General features: G+C 42.7%; 1 protein-coding gene across 1 annotated transcript; it reads left to right on the plus strand.

The window, feature by feature from the left end:
• Positions 1-656: 656 nt before the first annotated feature.
• On the plus strand, positions 657-16,464 carry EEF1AKMT2 (EEF1A lysine methyltransferase 2). The gene is made up of 6 exons (XM_006136114.5): positions 657-907; positions 3,456-3,521; positions 4,110-4,224; positions 8,999-9,106; positions 10,307-10,523; positions 11,287-16,464. The coding sequence occupies exons 1-6, from the start codon at positions 825-827 to the stop codon at positions 11,382-11,384; spliced, it is 687 nt and encodes a 228-aa protein (XP_006136176.3). The 5' UTR covers positions 657-824; the 3' UTR covers positions 11,385-16,464.
• Positions 16,465-22,359: the final 5,895 nt, after the last annotated feature.

The following is a 22,359-nucleotide window of genomic DNA, read 5'->3' on the forward strand; positions in this document are numbered from 1 at the left end:
CACAGGACTCCTCCCCGCTTTTGCAGATTCAGATTAACACGGCTACCCCTCTGATACTATTATCCTTATTGCATGCAGGTGGTATCACAAACTTCTGTGGGCAAAACCCACCTCTTCAGATGACCGGAGTATAAGAAGTCCAGATCCAAGAATAAATAAGGGAAAGCAAGGGGGGGGGGGGGAGGAGAGAAAGAAAAAAGGGAGAGGAAGAAGAAAAAGAGAGACAGTTCAACTAGTTACAAGAGGCTATTAAGAACCATTAGCACCTCCATTGGTTGGTGGCTGTTCAAGTCATTGAAAGGTGGAAGATAGAGGCTGGCTCGCACGCGCTCTCAGCTCAGATCATGATGCTGATGTGGGCTGGCCCTTTGCTCCCATAGCCCCCAGAGGGCAAGGTCCCAGCGTGCCCACCGGTCTCGCGCTCCTATGTGCACACGCACCAGGTGCAACATATTCTCCCGGCCCGGCTCTAGCTGCTCGGCACCTGCTGCGCTCGACAGCCGGACTCTCCTTGCCAAGTCCCCCAACGGGGCGGCGGCTGCCACGCCCGGGCTGAGCGGCGGGCTGGGGGCGGGGCCGGTTCGGAGATCCCTGGCTGGAATGACCCAGGCCTGACCCTGCCCCCCCTCCCTCTCCCCGCGTTCCCAAGGCTACCGCCGCGTGGCGGAAGGGCACTGACAGCGCGTCTCCCTCCCAGCGGCTCCAGCGCAGCCGACGGGAGAAGTCCTCCAGCAGCCTAGAGAGGCTGGCCGCAGGCGTGTTCTAGCCCAGCCGCACTCTATGGTGCGCGGGCACGTCCGGTTTCTGCGCCGCCTGCCTGGAGGATGAGCGTCGCCGGGGAGCGGCCACGTGACTCCCCGGGGCTGGAGCGCGAGTTTGGCCCCTCGGCCCTGGGGACCCAGGAGCAGTGAGTCCCGGGCGGGGCGCGGTGCCGGGCCCTGCCCAGCGGCTGCAACGACACAGGCCGCCTCCCCTGGCAGAGCCGCAAGGGCGTTTCCACTCCCGGGGAGGCTGCAGGCCGGGCCGCACCCAACGCCCATTGACGCTCGTTGGGGTCTTGGGTCCTGGTTCTGCCGCTGCTGCGCCCTGGCGGTGTCTGCGGTGCGGCGGGGAGGGCTCATCCCCAGCCCGGCCGGGCAGGCTGGCCAGTTGCGCCAGGGCACTAAAAATGTGAGGTGGCTTTGGTGGGGGTGCTGGAACCTTTTCTATAGCTGGGGGTGCCCAGACCCATTGAACCAAGCTATAAACCCAGCATAAAGTGCCTTTTTTGTTTGTTCGGGTTTTTTTTTAAAAAAGTGCTGGTACTCCAGGGGAAAAGTTGTTGAGCTCTGACTGGAGTTGCCAGTACTGTGTACCAGGCAGTATTGTCACAAAAAAAGCAATGCCTGTATATAAATATAATGGAACCCATGTCAAGCCAGGGGGGTGCTGCATCCCAATTTCCAGCACCTGTGGTGATAGCTGGGTATGTCGGGGTCAGGAAGGGTTGTACTCTAGACAGATATTTTTGGTCCTGCTGTTGGTCAGGTGCTGGAACTATGATTCTGGGGGCTGCTGCTGCAACCCTAGGTTGAAGCGGTTTCCATTAAATATGGGGTTTGCAATGTGGTTCAGTGGCTTTCAGTACTACCACTAAAAAATTATCACTAGATCACACTGCCATTTATATAGCATTCAGGTTCCATCAGTAGTATGCCTACCTGAGATGGGGAATCACGCCTCCTTACTCATAGCTACAGGCTTGTCTACATAAAAATTTGACCACAATAGCTTTTCTACATTAGCTCCCCCTGTGGAAATTCTATTCCAGAATAATTAAAACTAGAGCCAATCAACAATTTTAAGCATAATTTTCGTTCTTAGTGACTCAGAATTAGTAAAGTTTGACTACATTTATTTCAGAAGCATTTTGGCTGTAGAGCAGTGTAATAAGTGTGTGCTTTCAAAGCAGAATAGTTCATTCCTCAATAGTTATTCTGGGCAATTTCCCAATGGAGCCAAGTTGTAAAGTAAAATTGTCATTTTTTTGTAATTTCTTATTAATTAATGACATTTTCCCCAGGCACTAGAAGATCTCAGCAAAATTAGTTGCATCTCTCTCATTGTTTCAGTTGTTTTTCCTTTTTAAATTTTGCTTATGGCATTTAGAAGAAAAGTATGTGACTTTATGTATGGAACAATGTGTTGTAGTCCTCATATTTTCTCTTGAACCTAAAGAATGAATCCTTAGTCTTAGTAAATTGTAAAGTTTTCTAATTATTCTTCATCCCCTGCTACAGAAAAAAAGTTGTTTAAAAGAAGGTTTTTAGACTCTTTGGGGGAGAGGAGGGAATGTTGTTATGGTAACTGTCTGCTACAAAAAAATGAAACCTCTGAAGTTGGTGGTTCTGAAAACTTTGTATAGTCCTTCAACTCCAAAGCAGTTCCATTTTAAAATACACAATTTAAACATGAGCTAAAATGTTTCCAAGTTTTAAGATAAATCTTGAGCAATCAGAAAAACCAAATGCAGTTCATATCTATCAGCCTGCACCTTCTCAGTTCACACACACTCATTATCCAGCATTATCTGTACTGTGGACAAAATGTTCCACATCAGTTTGTATAATATACAAATAAATCTTTGATTGAGTAATACCATGGAGAATGTAATGAGTTCTAATATGGATCATAAAGTTGTTGAATATGCCATTCATTTGTGTCAGGTTTTGTAAGGATCACAGTGGCAGTGATGTCTTTTATTTTGCTTGATTCTCTGTTAGAAAAGTGCTTCACATCTTTGAGTGCTGTAAGACTTCAGAAAAGGAACATTACAGCATATGAGTATGACAAATACCATTATAACTTATTGATCTATCTTGGCATTAAAATGCTTACTGGAACATGTGCTATCCTTGCAAGTTTGAGACTTTGAATATACTTTGGCTACTTTACACTGTTTCATGCATTGGGCTCCAAAAACTGGAGTATCTCCCCTGGGTTCGTCTTGGCAAATAATCACCATAGCCATTTTCAGGCCATCTCCTAAATCTTAGTTGTTGGCATAGGAATTATGATATGGGGGAAAGAGGAATTCCTGAGAGCCTCAGTCACATCTATCTCCTGTAACAATCCATTGTGGCTGTTGGCAGCCAGTGCAGGTTATGAGTCTGGCCTACTGTGGAGGATTAACTCAATGTGCAGACAAGTCCCAGGATCAAGGGAATGCAAAAACATACTGTTGTTCTCTCCCCTCATGCCCTTCATCGGTTGTTGCTGTACACTCCTTCAACTGCAGCTGGAGAGCTGACCCTTTGTTTTGATGCATGTATCTAATTTGGGAAGTTCAACAGTTTATGGGTCAGACACGGGACATGTGATAGGTGACTACAATCTCCACCTGTCCCCTTTCTTCCTGATCATTCATCTACATTGTTCCTGTGTTAATTCATATTCTGCCTTCTCTTCCTGTTTAGTTGGGATGCTGCATATGAAAGAGAATTACAGATCTTTCAGGAGAATGGAGATGCTGGGGAGATTTGGTAAATAAAGAGTGCTTCTCAATGGACAACATGCGTATATTTTTATTTGTTTGAAAATATATGTAGTAAAAGCAAAAGAAAAAATCATTGGGTCACTGAGTAGTTCAAAATATTGGTGATATGACATGGAGTTTTTCATCTGGGAGTCACCAATTCACCAAGTCGTCCCAAATCTGTAGTGACTGAAAATTGTTAGTTACCCACCGAAAATTAGTTGTTGATGTGTGTGCAAAAGTTGGTGGTTGCAATCTGTTTTATTAGTGGACACATCACCAAGGGCATTCATTATTATCAGAGGCTAAGAATTAAATAGGCAGCCTGGGGATGTTTCTAGTACAGTCTTATTTTATTCAGTCATAAAAAGGGTGTTAGTTTCCAGTACTGCTAATCCCAGCAGGTTTTAAGCCATTTGGTTTACTTAAAACTTTAACAACTTAAACTTGGAATATGATCTATATAGGTTGTTGCTAGAAGCTCTAGTGACAGGTGCATTATGAATGCCAGATAGGGAGAGAGATGAAGTACAGTGCTGCTGTGCCTTTCATGTGTCCTGGATATCTTGATTACTTAAGCCTCTGTTTTGGATAGGTTTGGAGAAGAGAGCATGACTCGTTTAATCAGATGGATGGAAAAACAAAAGATCCCTTTGGACAGCTCTGTGCTTGACATTGGAACTGGAAATGGTGTTTTACTTGTTGAATTGGTTGGTATTTTGTAAAATTACAGAATCAAGGCTAATAGAGCACATAAATTTGCTGCAAGTGAGAGAACAAAACTTAAAACTGTCAGAGTATTTTCCTATCAACAGCACATAGGTTGTTGTAATGTGCAAACAGTGTTTTTCCTTAGCTGTACAAATGTATATTTACTTGTTTAGAGAACATCAGCAGTGTCATAAAGTAGGGATGTTAGCATATAATTGAGTAAATGATTAACCGATAAGCCTAGGCTTATTGGATAATCTATTGACTATACACACTCACCCTGCCCCCTCTTTTACTGCCTCTGTATCAGAGGCAGCAAGGTGAGGGAGTGGGAGCTAGTACCCATGAGGAGCTGGCTTTAAGCAGACTCCCCACGGGCACCAGATCCACCTGCCTATCCCCCACCCCTGTGCTGCTGCCTCTGATACAGAGGCAGCAGTGCAGAGGGTGGGAGCCAGTATGCATGGGGAGCCAGCTTTCAAACCAGCTTCCTACATGTATCTGCTTCCCCCCCCCCGCACTGCCTCGTATAGAGGCAGCAAGGGAGGGCAGGCAGGAACCAGTGCTGGGGTGAGCCAGCCTAAAAGGCAGGGAAGGCTGCCGCAAAGCAGCTCCTGTCCACAGGGATTCCGAGCCCCTCATGGACAGAGACTGCTCCACATTCCATAGAGCAGCCTGTGTCAGTGGTGAGCTTAGGACCACCACGGCCAGAGGTTGCTTTAGAGCGGCAACCTCTATCTGGGGGAACTCAGACCCACCATAGACAGGGGCTGCTGCCACCCTGCGCTGCTGCCTCTGGTTTTAAACTGGCTCCCCTTGTGGGTCAGCTCCCACCTGCCACCCCCCACTGCTGCCTCTTATAGAGAGGCAGCTGTGTGGATGGCAGGGGGCTCCCTGGAGTGGAACTGGATTGCACTGGCTGCTGGCTCCACCCCCAGGGACTTTAGCATTATTTGTGAAGATGATAGTTAAAATATTTTCAGACAGAAGTGGGTTTATTAAGTTGATGGTATCCCGCTAAAAATGTGATGATTTTTCTCTTGAGGTGGAAGCCCAGTGCCAAGTATGTTTTAAGGGCTGATACTGTTATTTCACAGGGGCGCAAGGAGTCATGAAGTTGAGCAATCTTCAGTAAGTTTAGTTATGAGTAACTTTGTGTTCCTTTTCACACTTTTGATTAAATGCTTTGGTAGAATGTCTCAGCTGAGTTAGATTGAGGCAGTATGTGGCATTCATTGTGGGAATGTAAAATCCCATTTAAAAAGTTAACTCTGAGTTTAACTGGTTAACCTGCAGCGGGCGAGCCCACCATGCCGCGTCCTGCTGTGCATGCTCCAGCCTGGCCAGACCCACCCATTAACTGCTTACCCAATAAGCATCCTCCAGTAAAGATGATGCTTACCCAGTAACCAGTTAATCCTTTACATCCCTAATTCACTGAATCAGCACTTCTCCATTGGCTTTGGTACAGCAGAATTTGTTAGTTTGGGGCTTCTTTTTAAATAGTCTCCGTGAATATGAATCAAAGCTGTCTTGTTTTCCTGAATCTGCAGATACTTTTCAGTGACACTGTTTCTGTATTATCTGCCCCAATTATCTCATTAGAAATGTTAATTTGAAACCTAATCATTCTAAATTTACTGTTAACACTTTCACTACAGAAAAAAATATTGTTTTGGATCATACCTGACTTTTCTACCATCCTTGAATCAGGGCCCTGATGTAACTTGTAAACGTAATGAATTTTTATTCCTTATCAGGAAAGATAATGATGACGGGAAATCCACTTATACAAGCTATTAGCATAACATTCCCTCCCCCCCCCCCCCTGCAAAAAAAATTCTGTCTCAAGATATAAAGTGTCTTAAATTGTGATTTGACAAGGACATTTATTTTTCAGTGAAGTATTATTCTGAAAATTGACTGTGATGTTGATTGTTGTGTGTCAGCTCAAGATGAGTTTGCTCAACTTATAAGCAAAAGCCTACGACTGGCAGCTCTGCAAACTCAGCCCAGGAGCTGGAAGTAATGCTGGGATTTTTCTGGTCCATGCATCATCCACAGCTATAAAATTCTACACTTGGAAGTTTGGATCTGGTAGTGCCATAGAAACTGCAGGGCTGAAAGAGCCAAAATAAAGTTAATTAAACTAAATAGGATGTCTCTGGAAGGTGGCTGTAGAGAGTGTGGGGTGGGCAGTCATATAATCATAGACTTGGAAGAGACCTCAGGAGGTCATAAAGTCCAGCCTCCTGCCCAAGGCAGGACCAATCCCAACTAAATCAACCCAGCCAGGGCTTTGTCAAGCCAAGACTTAAAAACCGCTAGGGATGGAGATTCTACCACCTCCCTAGGTAACCCATTCCAGTACTTCACCACCCTCCTAGTGAAATAGTTTTTCCTAATATCCAACCTAGACCTCCTCCACTGTAACTTGAGCCCATTGCTCCTTGTTCTGCCATCCATCACTGCTGTGAACAGCCTTTCTCCATTCTCTTCGGAACCTCCCTTCAGGAAGTTGAAGGCTGCTATCAAATCCCCCCTCGCTCTTCTCTTCTGCAGACTAAACAAACCCAGATCCCTCAGTCTCTCTTCATAGGTCATACGCTCCAGCCTCCTAATCAGTTTGGTTTCCCTCCTCTGGACCCTCTCCAATGCATCCACATCCTTTCTATATTGGGGGGCCCAGAACTGGACACACTATTCCAGATGTGACCTCACCAGAGCAAAATAAAGAGGAATAATCACTTCTCTGGATCTGCTGGCAATGCTCTTCCTAATGCACCCTAATATGCCATTAGCCTTCTTGGCTACAAGGGCACACTGTTGATTCATAGCCAGCTTCTCATCCACTGTAATCCCCAGGTCCTTTTCTGCAGAACTGCTACTTAATCATTCAGTCCCCAGCCTGTAACAATGCTTGGGATTCTTCCATCCCAAGTGCAGGACTCTACACTTGTCCTTGTTGAACCTCATCATATTTATTTTGGCCTAATCCTCTGATCTATCCAGGTCACTCTGGACCCTCCCCCTGCCCTCCAGTGTATCTACCTCTCCCTCTAGCTTAGTGTCATCTGCGAGCTTGCTGAGGGTGCAATCCATCCCCTCATCCAGGTCATTAATAAATATGTTGAACCAAACCGGTCTAAGAACAGATCCTTGGGACACTCCGCTAGAAACCAACCGCTAACCTGACATCGAGCTGTTGATCACTACACATTGGGCCCGACAGTCTAGCCAGCTTTCTATCCATCTTACAGGTCTGGACGGCAGATGGATGACTCTCTCCCTCTTAGGAGGGAGTCCCTGACGACCACCACCAGTTGTCTTCTTGGGGGGGAGGGGGAGTCGTGGAACACCCATCCCTAGGACTATGCATCCCATGCCTCCTGGTAGATGGTATTCCCTTCTGATTTCTTCCCTGAGAGGTCCCTGCCAAAGCATTCTCCACCGCAGTGCCTGTGGAGAGAGCCTGATAGCGGTGACTTACCTCTACAGGAATGGGGGATACCTGAGTTGGCCGCCCTCTCCTTCTAGAGGTTACATGCTGCCAGGTTTTTTTTCCTTGTCCTGTACTGCCCTGACTGGCTCTTCAGCCTGGTGTGCCTGCAGGATTAAACGCTGCCTTCTATTGAGGAAGTCTTCATCCTCTCTGATAGAACGTAGGGTCGATACTTGGGGCTCAAGTCCTCTTAATTTTTTTTTCTTCCAAAATGGTGACTAGCTTACACTTAGTGCAGATGAAATCCCTTCTTTCTTCTGGGAGAAAGACAAACATGGCACATGCTGTGCAGGTGACAACATCAGACCTATCACCATCCATACCTGCCTTCCTTCTGTAATCCCATAAAGTTTGTTTACAGCCACCAGTCCTGGCTCTCAGGATTCTGTGCTGTTATTTAGCTCTAATTTACCCCTAAATGTCTTCAAAGAGCCTAGTAACCAATGGAAGTATTTAATTCTGTTAGGCAATATTTCACTGTTCAGCAAATTCTCTGGTTTGGGACTGGTCAGATCCCCAGGATGCAGAACTAGAGAAGGTCACCCTGAAGTATCACCTTTCCTGATGTTTAGCTAAAATTTAAAGCCTGGATCAAAAGCATCTGGTTAAAGCAGAACTCACAGAGTGTATGCTGCTTAGAAGAAAATACTTCAAAAAGTGTGCCTTTGTAGTACTCCCTGCTATGTAGGGCATCAGCCTTGGATCCCTTTGGACTTCTTAATGCCATTGGATTCCCAAATGGCCATCTTGTCGTAAAAACACCTACTTATAGCTGCAGTTAGTCAGAAGACCATACCTTCCATGGTGGATTCAGACCTGGCCACTTGTGACATTGAAATTTCGTTTTTGGAATGAAACCACACACTCTCTGGCAAAACTCCATCAGGGATAAGATGTAGTAGCTCATCTGCTTAGCAAAAGGTTTGCCCTCAATACAATTACCTCTGTACTCTGCTCTCAGCACTAGTTTACTGAGTACAGAGTCTAACTCAGTGTCTAATAATTCCACCTATTTGAAGGAACTAGCTTTTAGTTAACAATTCTGGTGGTGATGTACAAAACAAAATAGACTGACAGCTCGTGCCCCAATAGCTTTTTTGGTTCTATAGAGGTATCAGGAATAAAAAATGAGTAAAATTTTTTTTGTTTTTTGTTTTTGTTTTTTGGTCATTCACATGAATAGAATTGACTTAGAATATACACAGAGGGCAGACCTGCTGAGTAAGGATAGTTTGCTAGCACATGAAGTAAGAATCTCTCTTTTTCTCTAGGCAAAATGTGGTTACACTAATCTCACTGGAATTGATTACTCTCCTTCTGCAATACAACTTTCTCAAAATATAATAGCGAGAGAAGGGCTGTCTAATATTAAATTACAGGTAAGTGTTCAGAGGGCTTATGTTAAGGGAAACAAAGCAATTGAACCTCAGAGATTGAGTCACTTGATTTCAGACGTGTTAATATACTGTCTACATTTTTTTTGAAATCTAACTAGTTCTGATCACTTGAAGGGACTCTAAGCAACAGCTTGTAAATACATCTGCATTTATAGGAAGATCTCTTGGTTGATAAGGATTTTACTCCCTTTGACTCATATGCATAACTCCCATTTAGGTTAAGAACAAGAATGTCATCCTTCAGCAAGGGGAGAGACTAGATCACACTTTACAAGATCAGTTCTGTGTTCTAGACTATATACAGTACTCTGATTTTTAGGTAAGAAATAGCAACTAAATATGCCAAACTACCAACAAAAATCAACAATGGTTAAGCAGCTAGTGTGCAGAGAACACTGCTTTTCATGCTGACTGGGTTTCTCATTGTTACCTCCTGCTCTCCTTGTCTGGATATTCTCTTTTCTTATATTTAGAATAGATCATAAGCTCCTTGGAGCATGTCACTTTTGTTTATATGTCGCCTAGCACTCTGGGACCCAGGTCCATGACTGGGCCTTCTCAGTGCTGTCACACTGCAAATGGTATATAATATTAATAACAAATACATTAAAGATTTTGACATACTTAAATACTACTGTAATGGTGGCCAGCTAAGCACTTCAGATAGGTGGGCATGTAACTGGACTCAACTAAAGATTTTTTGAATAAGGCAAAGGGAGAAACAAATTGACATGGCATAAAAATTACACAAAGCAGTTGCATGGTAACCACTTCTCAAGTAGACCTACTGTAAGGATCACATGTAGGGATGGACTTGATCCTATCAGTAAGGTACTCATACAATCTTGTGCAGAACTTGTAACGGAATTAGTATAGCTTCCCCCCTATTGGTCACTGCCCACCAAAGGATGCCCATGCTGGCTATATAAGACCTCCATGAGTGCCAGTCGGTGTATGTTCAGTGCAATGGCTTTCCTGGCTCCTTTCCCACTAGGTGCTGTGTTGTGTGCTTGGAATAAAGCCTGAAACTGATTCAGCTGATCTTGAGTCTGTTGTGTTACCTTGTTCCATGACACTTAGATGTTGTCAATTTTTGTGCCCTCACAAATGAAAGCACTAGTCTTTAGAGATGCAGCACTTCCCAACTGAAATGGTTTACATAAATTTAAACTTCTGATTTAGGTAAAAGACTTTCTGACTCCGTCATCTGAGCTATCAGGATTTCAGATTTGTATCGACAAAGGAACCTTTGATGCCGTAAGCCTTAATCCTGACAGTGCAGCTGAGAAGAGAAAGCAGTATGTGAAATCCCTCTGCACAGTGTTGAAAAGGGAAGGCTTTTTCCTCATAACCTCTTGCAACTGGACCAAGGAGGAGCTGCTGAATGAGTTCAGAGAAGGTGAGTAGCTGGGCAGAGCTATCTGCTATCTTGTGGCTTTAAATGTTAATGTCCTTGTATTGTCGTATGTAGTTTATTGGAGTGGGATTTGACATCAAAATGATAAAACTTGGGTGTGTATCCTGAACCTTAGCCTCACTACAGCTTCTGTCATTGTAGACATGGGCGGGGAATTAGGTCTCCCACTTTCACCAGTATAAAGGCAGTTCAGGAGTGAGGAATTTTTATGCCTTTCAACCTCAGAGGACAAGAATTGCAGGCAACTTATTCTGGAGTAGAATTATTTTCCAGTATGGCTTTTTCCCGGCGGTCTTCAAAATAGACCCCCTATTTACCCACCCACATCACCTTTAAAATGTGGATAATATTTGTATCTTTTCTCCATCATAAAGGAATTGGCAGTTGTAGGCTGACGTTCCACATGCATTCATGTGTCACTTGCTCAGTGAACCTCCTGATGGGTCTAAATTCTTATACTTGCTAGTCAGCTTCTGATTTTCATGCCTGAAGCTTAGAATACTAGTGTACTGAGAACTAAGATTGCTGGCAAATTCTTATCTTTTCTGTCATTAGTCTGCATAATGCAGCTAGCTAAGATTTTATTATCTGTGGAGGAGTTTCAACTATATAAAGAAGCTATATAAAACACAGTACTAAATGCTTGCAAAGTAACTGACTTGCTTGTTTTCCATATGAATTAAGAGTGGTTTGCAACAGGTTATCCAAGAGAAGGATAACATGATTTATAATTTCTCTCTGGCAGGATTTGAAATTCTGGAGGAGCTGCCAACACCTAAGTTCTGCTTTGGAGGGAGAATTGGAAACAGTGTAACAGCCTTGGTTTTCCAAAGGAAAAAATAGCCATCCATCTTGGACAAATTAGATTAGCTGAGAAAAGAAACGTCTGCACTTCAAAGTAAACCTGATGCAAAGGGGGGGGGGGGCGAACCCTCCAGCATCTGTGTAAATAATTGCTCGCTGAGTACACAGTAAAACACAGTGCATGTGCTGAACTGCAATGGGCCTCCATAAAATTCAGGGAAAGTTATATAGAACTGAAATGTTTCTAGGGTAAAATCTGCCCTTGTGCTCTTTCTTTTTGTTATAGTTTCATTTATTCCATTGAATTGTGTGGGTGTAAGTGAGGAAAAATGTGGTACTCTAATTTTTCAGAGACTAACAACTATTTGCATTTGAAGTGTACATTTTTTTCCTATTTAATTTTTATTTTGGTTTCTAGTCAACAGTTTAAAATAAATTTAAGTAGTAATTAAATCATACAAAGAGAGAAGTCTTATTTCTGTGTAGTTTGGCATCATAATGAACATGCTTTTTAAAGATCTAAACACTGGGCAATTTTAAAAAAAATTTAAAGGAAAAATACATGTTACAGTGTAATCCAAAATCAACCTTTAGTTAAATAAGGAGGAAAATGAGTGTAATGATTGTAGCACTCACAAGACATTATTATGTAGAGCTTTATGGTGGGATTTTCATAAGTACTCAGAGTTGGCCTCCTTCTACCAAAGTCCATTGACTTAAGTGAGAGCAGAGCTAAGCTAACATTGAGGGCTTTTAAAAATCTCTCCCTAAATGTCTAATATATGTTCACTAATACTGATCAGTATCAGCAATGCAATTAAATATTTAAAGATGCCGTTTGGTATTATTACGGCATCTCAATACAGGCTGTCCTCGCTATAAATCTAAGATACATTCCAAAAGACTTGGACTTATAGTGAAACAACTTAAAGCAGGGATTTTTTTTCTATGGCTGACTTCCATTTGCACTTAAGGGCAGGGAAGGAGAGGACTTATAACATCAGTTCCTATAAGCATCAATGACTTTAGTGCGGAATGGATGTATAACGGGATGACTTATAGTGGGGATGCCCTGTAACGGATATTCTTACCTAGTTCGGTATTAATTTAGTTGCATGCTAATGTGTTATGAAGAGCCAGTAATGAACATCTCCTTCCCCCATGAGTTTTGTATGACATTTTGGTTTCATAATACCCAAAAGAGACCACAAAACCACACACCTGCAGCCTAATAACCCATGACTAATTATATTTATTTTCAAATTATATTTTTAGCTCACATTCATTTCTTTGTTGATTATTTTCTATTTGTGGAATAATGATATAGCTGCCCGGAGAGGTAGGAAAGAAATATTTCTCTTTTTTTATGACTTTCCTTGTACACATTTTTAATAGCAGTAAACATGACATTTTAGGCATCCAACAACTCCTATTAGGCAATCTGTTCTCATAGAAGAAGAATGTTGTGTTTGCTCATCAGGGAAATGCTTTCTCTGGTTCTCAGTCTGAGCAATTGGATACAGGGAATACTAGAGGAGAAGGGAATCCTCTATTCCTCTCTGTAGTTCTAGTGCTCCACTTGTACAAGAAATGAGGACCTGAAGAGCTATACAATAGCAAATCCTCCATCTTTAACCTACCTCCAGGTAGCATTCCTAAATTCTGCACCTTCTTGCATAGTGGAACTGTGCTCGTTCCGCTGAAAAATAACCCAACAGAAGCAGAGAGAAGATTTTCACCCCAAACAAATAGATTGCTTTGTATGTTTAAACAGCCCAGTAGCCTTACCTGTGTTCAAAGTTAAAAAGAAAGTTAGCTGTATTGATGTGGCCATTTGAATAGCCAGTATGATAGCATTTATTACATCCTATCTAAAGTTTTCCAGCAGCAGACAGGACTACTAGTGCATGTAAGAGTTATCCATCACCAGTTCATACATTGGATAAATTGATGAGATGATAATCTTTGGAGAGATGGTCCTACGCCTTAAAATGTAGATCTTGATTTTTGTAAAAAATTTGGAATCTGGTTGATCAAAATAAAGGCAGATTTTAACTGACACACATGCCACTAGGGGGTGTATTGAATATAAGGCTTCTCTTTTATTCCCATCTGTAATCTTTGTTAATCTAGGAATGATGCAGGATTTAACGAATGCATCAAAAGAAATCAACTATGATTGCAAATTACAGGAAGTTCTTTTAATCAACTAATAGGAACTTAGCCATAATTTTTCAGTCCATAAGCCTTCATTGGTTTAGGCCTGTTATTGCTTTGTTTTGTTTTTTAAATGATTGATTTCATTTTTAAATATTAGATTGTGTTATTGAGATTATTTTTATCTACGGAGAGTATACAAAATATGAATTCTCTCCATCTATTCAAATCTGGACTTGAATTCTTACAAATAAATGTGCATCAGGCAAAATTGGTGATAGAACTGAAATTGGATCACTCTGACATTTTATTTTTTTAGTGTAGCTTTTAATAGTAAAGGTTATAACTTCTCACTTTAACATTGATTTGAAGATTTTCCATTGCCCCTTTAGTCCACTCTGTTAGAAAGTTTCTTCTAGCTGGGTTCTATAGTAAGAAAATGGCCTAAAACGTAAGTTCACGTATCACAGACCTAGTGTGAAGCCTGAGGCTTAGGTAAAAGTGGTCAGACTTCGCTAATATAAAGCAAAACTGAGCTGTGAGCAAAGGCAGACCTTGCTCATAGATTCTGGTAGAAACAGGGTTTATACTGCAAAAACGCATATCTAAGAGGTACTAGACGCAAGTTGCAAACATATTCCAGAGGAATGGTAACAGAACACCTCGTTGATACTAACACATTCCTCATAGATAACAGGAACATACTGACCCAGGTTCAGGATAACAGACTGATGAATAGCAATGTTTTGCTGGAACCATCTTGTAAAAGTTGATTGTGGTATGTCAGAGGATGGCAACCTAATATATCAGGAGTGCTGTGTAACTTTTTTGTTCCTGTGTATATCTCCTGGGGGGGGGGGGGGGTGTTCTTGCCCATTGTAGGGGGCAGTGGAAAATGTTGCCATTGACTGAGCTGAGTCCATTGTCGGGGGATACATATGCATAGTGATTTAGTAGAGTTTGCTGACAATTATTTCTGTGCTTTGTTTGACAATAAACCTAGCCTGGTGTGAGTGTTCCCTGTAAGCTGTGCATTTGTGCAGCTGCTCAGGAGATATTCAAATGCTGCCCAACTGATTAGCAGACCACTCACAGCTAATTGTTTTGATTCTACTGGTGGTGCATGTTTGCACATGCCTCAGTGCACATAAAATTTTTCCTCACCTGGATGGAAAAAATCTATACATGGATGGAAAAGATTAGAGGAAACATTGCCCTGGTGCCTTTGTCCCTTTTCTGATTTTGTGGTCTTTGGGGGTTCTCTCAGAATCTGCTGTGTTGTCTGTCTTCAGAGAGTCAAGGCAGCACACAGGGAATACACACTGCCAAACAGTTATCATTTGACAGAGCAAGATACCTGTTAGGACATCCACATTGGTAACTTCTGATCACATTTTCCTTGGTATGAGAGAGAGGCTCCCTAAACCCATGGATCTTTGTAGGGATAGTTAAGGCCCCGTGATTCACTCAGCTCTCCTCAGCAGTATAGCTCGATAGGCAACATGGCCTGCATAGATGCCACACTGTCTTCAAATGTCTACTCCCCCCTACCTTCCTGGAAAGGGATGGGGAGGGTGTGGTGCTGCAGAGAAGATGCACACACCTGTTCATGGGGCACCGTCAACTAGGTCAGTTGTGTTTCCTTGTCTCATGCATTACTCTGGAATGGATCTCACCTGTGTGCTATTCCTCAGTGTCTGCAAGAAGGTGTTAATCAGTAACAAGAGTAGTAATACTAAAAAGGAAGAATCAGTAAACAGGAAATGGGGTGGCCCAAGTAGGTTTTTTGCAGGGGTTGATTATTAGATTTTAATTCTAGAAGGGGCCATTATGATTACAACACAGGCCATAAATTTAATGGAGTGGTTCCTCCATCTCCTCTCAAGTTCTCTTGCTCAAGATCATGCCCAAAAGACTCTTGTAATCCTAAACAGGGGGAGGGAACAGAAAAACCTTTCTAAAGTGTTTTAAAAGGATTTTTTCTAGAAAGAAAAAAGACCTGTTTGAAGGATGCTCTGTCAGAAACCTGATTTGTTTTAACATCTGGGTTTTTTTTTAAACTGAAGGTTTCCAATGTGTCTTTACTATCAACTTCATCAGCTTGATTTTTTTCTTCATTAAAAGGCTATGGAGGTGACTTCTCAGAGAGTTTCTGTATCTGGGTCATAGGTGGTGCTCTACATTTCCTTGCCCCGTTAACGCCTACAAACATTTATACTCATCAATGGAAAACCAACTTTCAAAAAGGGAGGTTAAGAAAGGTTTTGGAGCCATGGTTGTCAACAGACACATTTAAGTTAAAGGAGACTTGGCTGGTCACACGGTGCTGGATCTCTTCCTTTTTTCCAACTGCTGAACCATATTAAAAGAAGCTAAAAATACATTTAAATACTTTCTTCTTGTTGCTTTGCCAGGTAAACCGTTGCTGTAGTTGCCCCAGGTATGCTATGTGATCACTGCTGAATGTGAGATTCGTGATTAATCAAATGAACACTGCCCATGAATTGATAAAGGATTAGACCTCAGACTTTGCCTGTGAACCAGGATCTGGATGGATGTCATGGCAGGACTGCTGGGGGTGGGGAGTGTCTTTGGCTGGCTGGCAGGCCAGACAGCAGAAGGAGAAGGGAAGAGTTTCTGCTCCTTTTCAGGGGTGGGGAGGCTGATACAAAGCCCATTATAGTCAATGGAATGTCTCCTATTGCCTCCAAAAAGCTTTGCACCAGGCCCAATGGGTCTGATCTAAAGCTGAATGGAGCCACTGTAAAGACTCCCATTGACTTCAGTGAACATTGGATCAGGCTGCATATAAAGAAGTGGGCGGTGGGTATTTTCCATTAGGGATCCACAGCTTTGGAATTTATTTCCCTTCCAGTCCTCTTGAACAGTCAATCCTTCAGGATATGGTGCATAGAGGTGGTGGTATCTTCTAGACATTTGAGAAAGGAGTGCATTAAGGCATGGAGAGGTTTGCTGTGGGGCTTGTTTTACCTGCAGTTCTGTATGTATTTTACATTGAGAAAACCGGACCATTGCATTTTGAATTGCACTGGGAAAGTAAACTGTCAAGTTGCCAGAGTGTGGAAGAGCCTAGTTCTTCACTGAGCCTTAGCCCCACTTATGTGGGTTAGCAGTTTGAGTTCTTTTCTATTGCAATCTGCCTTGAAGCAGTTCCTAGAAGCTAATCAAATTATTTTTTGACATCCATCTAGTTTTGGGGTCTTCCACCCCGTCTCTTAAACTCTACTTCTAAGTTTATCATCCTGTTATTCTTCCAGCCTTCTTTTCACATGCCCAAGCCATCGAAGTCTGGATTCCTTCATCTTTTTTATAATTGCAGTCCTGGGGGAATTTAGCAGTTTTACTAAGGCGCCAAATGCAACAATTGCTGAATTCCTCCAGGACTCTAATTGGTAACACCTTCACACTTCCCCTAATTTGTTTGTTCTGAACATGGACCACCCTTGTAGCTCCAAGCATTCATCTTAACACTTTATTTTCTGATGTATTTAAGATCTGCTCCTTGCTGTTCCTCAATGCCCAGCATTAAGAAATGCACAGAAGTGCAGGCCTAATTAGCATCTTGAAGATGTAGGCATTCTTCTATCACAGTCCAGTCAATTCTCTCCATTTAGTTCATGCTTTTCTTGTTCTACTTATTTGGGACAGTGGGAGTATTTTTTTTATATAAATAAGTGAAATATGCTTGTATTTAAGAAGGCAACGTTAGTGGCATTTCTACATGAGACTTTTTTGGGAGTCTGTGAGTAAATATGTTCCACAAATCATCTGATTCTTGGTAAATAAAAATCAGCCACTTCTTTACAACAAAACATTTAGTTGAAAAAATAAGTATTTCCCTATCTTCAATATTACACTTTTTTTTTTTTTAAAGGAAGTATAATACAAGAAAGATCATGAGAGAAGCTAACAAAAGTCAGGACATTCAAAATAAAGACTGATGCTCCCTTAATTTCTGATTTCTACCTATTTGAAACCATACTGTTTTTATGTGTAAGGGGATGAGTTTACATGACATTAATTGTCACTTAGTGAGCAGGAACTATCACTTTCAAAGGCTGTTATATGCTTCTGCTTTGCTTTTATGTTTGTGAAGAGGCTTAGAGGTTAAAGAATTAATATTTTGTTTTTGGATTTCAGTATCTGGCCAGCCTAAAGTGAAATCATTTCGAAGGGTCTGAGTTTTTAGAAGATATTGGATTACATCATAAAACTAATAGAATTATAGTACATTGGCCACTCCTGCTCCATACAGGGCCAGAAATGAGTAAGCATGTAATTACACCCTTTCTGTTCCTTTGGACAATGTTCTTCAGGTTATTACTGAAGGCCCTAGATTAAAACTGAAACCGTTTGCATTGTACTAGATTTACATCTGAACATGGATATTAAGGATTCACTGTATAAGAATTGCTGTCCAGAGTTGCCAGCTCTTGTGGTTTATCACAAGTCGTACCACATTTAGCGATTTGAAAGGCTGCTTTCTTCAAAATGTTTCTCATGCACAGTCCCTGCCAAAAGGTGAGTATTTTTTAGAAGTTTGACACTGAGACAACTGAGTATTTTTTTAGTTAAAGAGAAAGTGTCCAATCAAATCACTGTGCTGTAAACCCATCAAAGTTTTTATAAGTGGATCCTAATTAGCATATTGGACTATTTTTTTCCCAAGATCTAGGGATGACCTGTCTTCTATGTGCATCTATAATGTGTCTGAGAAGTTTGGGTAATTCTGTATGTTTCTTTCCACCTGCTATTAACTCACTTTAGTTTTTAAGGAGTCCTATGTCCAGTGCTTTTGCTAATGTCAGCTGATATACAGTTTGTGAATTTCGTGCTGATAGTTCCTAAAGATTGCAGCTTACTTACAACTTTTAGAAAAAAAATCACATCACCGCTTAGCTGTCTTCTTACCTGCTTTAGTAGTCACTCACCAGAGCATATACAACAAGATCCTGGCACGACAGAGGAAATAAGTATTGAAGGAATCCTCACTGCCATGCTCTGCCCTTGGACCTGTGCTGTCAGCTATAACCATGCTATGGGGCAAAACTGTCAGTTGTCCTTCCCGTATACAGCCCTGGTCATGGAAATGGGTTCCCTTTGAGCAAAGAGGAGTCTTTCCCCTGCAGATGCTATTGTATACAGTGACAGAGACTGCTCCAGGATTAGGACTGCCATGCCTTGTGCTGGGGAGAGGGAAGTGGCTCTCCTGGGTGCAAGACACCTGAGCCCCTAAGTTTCTATGTTACACCAGCAGCCTCTAGTTTCTGTAGATGTGAATATATTTTCCCAGCAGTGGAAATGTTACAGGGGTCATGCAATGGTAGAAATCAATGGAAAATATCCTTCCCTTAATGTAGTAGTTGAGCGTACCACAGCTTAGGGCAACCGCAGCAGTATTTCTCCCATCTCCTCCATTGAGAACATTTACTCTTAAGTTTCTGGCTCCCCAGCCATCACCTCTCCTGCACAGAAACATGTTTTTTCCCCCTGTGGCATTTTTCCAGGCTATAGAGCTCCCTGCCTGCACTCTGAATTCCTCAGCAAGTCAGACTGCCTAAGCACACCTACTTGGCCACCTACTCAGAGTCTATAAGGCTCTGAGATGTGCTCACAGTTTTAAGATGCCACACAGCTGCTTCTCAGCAAGCACATTTATTCTTAAGTGAAAACACCAAAGGAAAAAACATAGTAAAACAATAAGAGAACTTTCACATATGCTAATTGCCTTACCAGTAATCACTCCAACTCCAACAAGGGCTCTGATAGGACTCAGTCCTTCAAATCTCACCACACGGTTTTTCTGTGGTTACAAGTTCATAAATACCTTGGCTCAGAACAAGCACACTCATGAATCTGTCATTCTCTCCTTTATATGGTTTAGGTCTCTGATCTTGTCCTCATGTAACAGGTAATCAGCAGACAAAGGTTTCCTTCTCAGAGCAAAGCTTCAAAAGGCTGAGTTCTTGTGTACCCAGAGAGGTACATTTGTATATTATACACCCCCCTACGGATTTTCTAGGAAACCCACTTGTAAAGTCTAATCTTGTCTGGTATATTGTTTCAGATAGTCTTGTGAAGTTCACTTCCCAGAAATTCACTTCCCACACATCTTTTCCTACAACCCCACAATAATAATACATAGACATCTTCAGTGCACTGCACTCCTAAAATGCTTTAATCCAATAAGATTTAACCTTAATTCTGTAAGATTTGTCCTGCATATGGCAAGAAATTTCTATAACTGACATAGTAGTGGCAGAATATACATCCATTTGTCTTCCCTGGCTAAAGGCAAAATGTGTGATGTTAGAGTCTCTGGCCTGCATGTTGTGAAAAAATGTTTAACCCACATGGGGTGTGGGTTTTCTGGGTCAGGATGGGTCTGTGGCCCATAGTAGAAGTATAGAATTCAGTGAGGCAGGATAAAAGGATGTGTAGCTTATGAGAGGGGCAAAAGTGGAAAAACAAGTGCACTATAAAGGTTGGTACTCAAACCTCAGTTACACATTGCCATAGCTCGTAGGATTTAGAAATTGTATAACAAATGCCAATAATTAAAAACAGCCAAAGAAAGCCATTGTACAGCAGTGAAGTTATACTAGAGCAGTGATTTCTAAACTAAGGGTCATGGCCCACTACTGGGTCACCTGGCTGTAGGGTAACCAGGTGACCAGCAGGGGTGCTACGTTAGGCTTCCTCCTTGTCCTGGCACTGCAGACCCCTGCTGTGCCCCAGAAGTGGCCAGCAGTTGGTCAAGGTCGTAGGTGGGGCTGGGTGGGACTCCCTGTATTGCCTCCACCCTGGGTGTCAGCTCTGGGGACCAGTGCCTGTGGGCGAAAGCAGCATGCAGAGCCACTTGTACACCTCTGCCTATGAACCAGACCTGCTGCCGGCCACTTCCAGGGCACAGTGCAGTCTATGGTGCCAGGATCGGCAGGAAGCTTCCCTTAGCAACCCTGCTGCACTGCTATCTGGGGGCTAGCAGAGCAAAGCCCATGCCCAACCCTCTAGCCCAGCCCTGCATCTCTCCAAACCCAGAGCCTTCTCCTACACTCCCAACACCTCATCTCCATCCCACCCCAGAGCCTGCTCCCCCAGATGGGGCCTGCACCCAACCTGAAACCCACCTCAGTCCCAGCCCAGAGCTTCCTCTCACACCCTGGACCCTGCCCTGGCCTCCAGCCTGGAACCCCCTATTCTACTCCAAGACTCTCATCCTACCCCACCTCAGAGCTTGCACACCCAGACTGAACCCTCTCCTCCCCTCACACACCAACCCCATCCCATAGTCGCCCTCACTCTAATCAAAAGATAAAATTATGTTGGGTCATGGGCATCAACAATTTTTGTCAACTGGGTCACGAGGAAAAAAGTTTGAAAACCACCGTATTAGAAATCAAAGAAGTTGTATCGAATATTTTTGAAAGCTGTGGCTTGGAGATTCCAGCTCCATACTGACACAGTCTTTTGTGAAGTCAAAGTACTCAGCTTATAATGATTGCAGAGACAGATGTATTGTCATTAGAAAGTGATAGGCAACATAATCCAGTGAACAGAGCACTGGGTTGAAACTCGAGAGAGAAGGGTTCTGTTTGCAACTTCACTTCTCACCTGCCATGTGGCATTAGCTCAGTCATTTGATTTCTCTGTACCTGTGTTCCTCACCCTTTATCCTGTTTGCAGGACTTTGTCTTCGCTGTTAAAAAAGGTGCGGTTTTATCACCGGGTAACTACTGTGCATTAGCTCTTCACAATAAAATCCCAGTAGAGACGCATCACATGCAGTTTCATTACAAGATGGGTGGATGGGGTCAACCTCCCTGTTAGGGTGTATACTAGGGATGTGAAAGATTAACCTGATAATTGGTAAGCATCACCCTTAATAGCTGATGCTTTCTGGATCTGGTTAACCAATGGGGATTGGAGCAGCTCCCTGCTTGCTACAGGGCTGCTCCAACCCAGCGAGGCCCCACCATGGACAGGGGCTGCTCCGGTCGTCCATGACAGGCCCAGGCACATTTCAGGCAGAGACTGCTCCAGATGCCCCTCTTCCCCAACCTGCCCCACCTTTAACCAGTTACCCACTTAAACAGGATTTTACATCCCTTGTGGATACTTGCTGACCTTGTCTAGCTATCATGTGGTAAAAATGACAGGTGTCTTGGTGAGATAATGATTTCACATTAGCTATCTCACTGTAAAAACCACCTGTTTGGCAGGGAAACTGTAGCCTTATGTTGTAAGTTCTTCATAGCCAGAATGTTCTCTTCCTATATTTAAACAGGGTGGCTCTTACCATGGTTGGGTCGCAAGGTACTGCTGTAATACAAATAACTAATCACATTATTCAGCTTAGCTTTATAATACAATAAATATAATGCCCACTGTTCAGCTGTAATAATTATATTTAAATGGTTGACCTTTGAATGCTGCCTTGATGAAAGTTAGGATGGTTGTTGGCTACCAGTTGCTATATAGAGGCAGTGCTATCCTATTGCCTGTGCTCTGTGCTGCCCAGGTGACTTGGGAGTGGTTCCCAGAACACATCTCTTGTGTAAGTTTAAGTTCTGTGCTCAAGATCTCTGAGCTCCAGCAGGAGAGAGTGTGCCTTGGGACTCCTAACAAGATGCATCTCTGACCAATTAAAATGCAACAACATTGACAGGTTCAGAAGGGAGTTGTGACTACCAATAAATCCACTAGGCCCACTGAATATCCAGAGGCAAAACAGTTGCTGAAATTATGTACTTTTTCTTTCCAGCCTTGCTTTTTGTGTTAGTGAATAAATATGTATGTGGCTACGTAAAAGTTACATATTTGAGTTATTAGGGCA

Source organism: Pelodiscus sinensis, chromosome 8 (assembly GCF_052426305.1).
Source record: "Pelodiscus sinensis isolate ZL-2025 chromosome 8, ASM5242630v1, whole genome shotgun sequence".
NCBI lineage: Eukaryota > Metazoa > Chordata > Testudines > Trionychidae > Pelodiscus > Pelodiscus sinensis.

Coding starts and splice junctions, on each gene's coding strand:
- EEF1AKMT2 (XM_006136114.5), top strand. CDS start 825: ATGAGCGTCGCCGGGGAGCGGCCACGTGACTCCCCGGGGCTGGAGCGC. Junction 908..3,455: donor GCCCTGGGGACCCAGGAGCA/GTGAGTCCCGGG, acceptor CTTCCTGTTTAG/TTGGGATGCTGCATATGAAA. Junction 10,524..11,286: donor GCTGAATGAGTTCAGAGAAG/GTGAGTAGCTGG, acceptor TCTCTCTGGCAG/GATTTGAAATTCTGGAGGAG.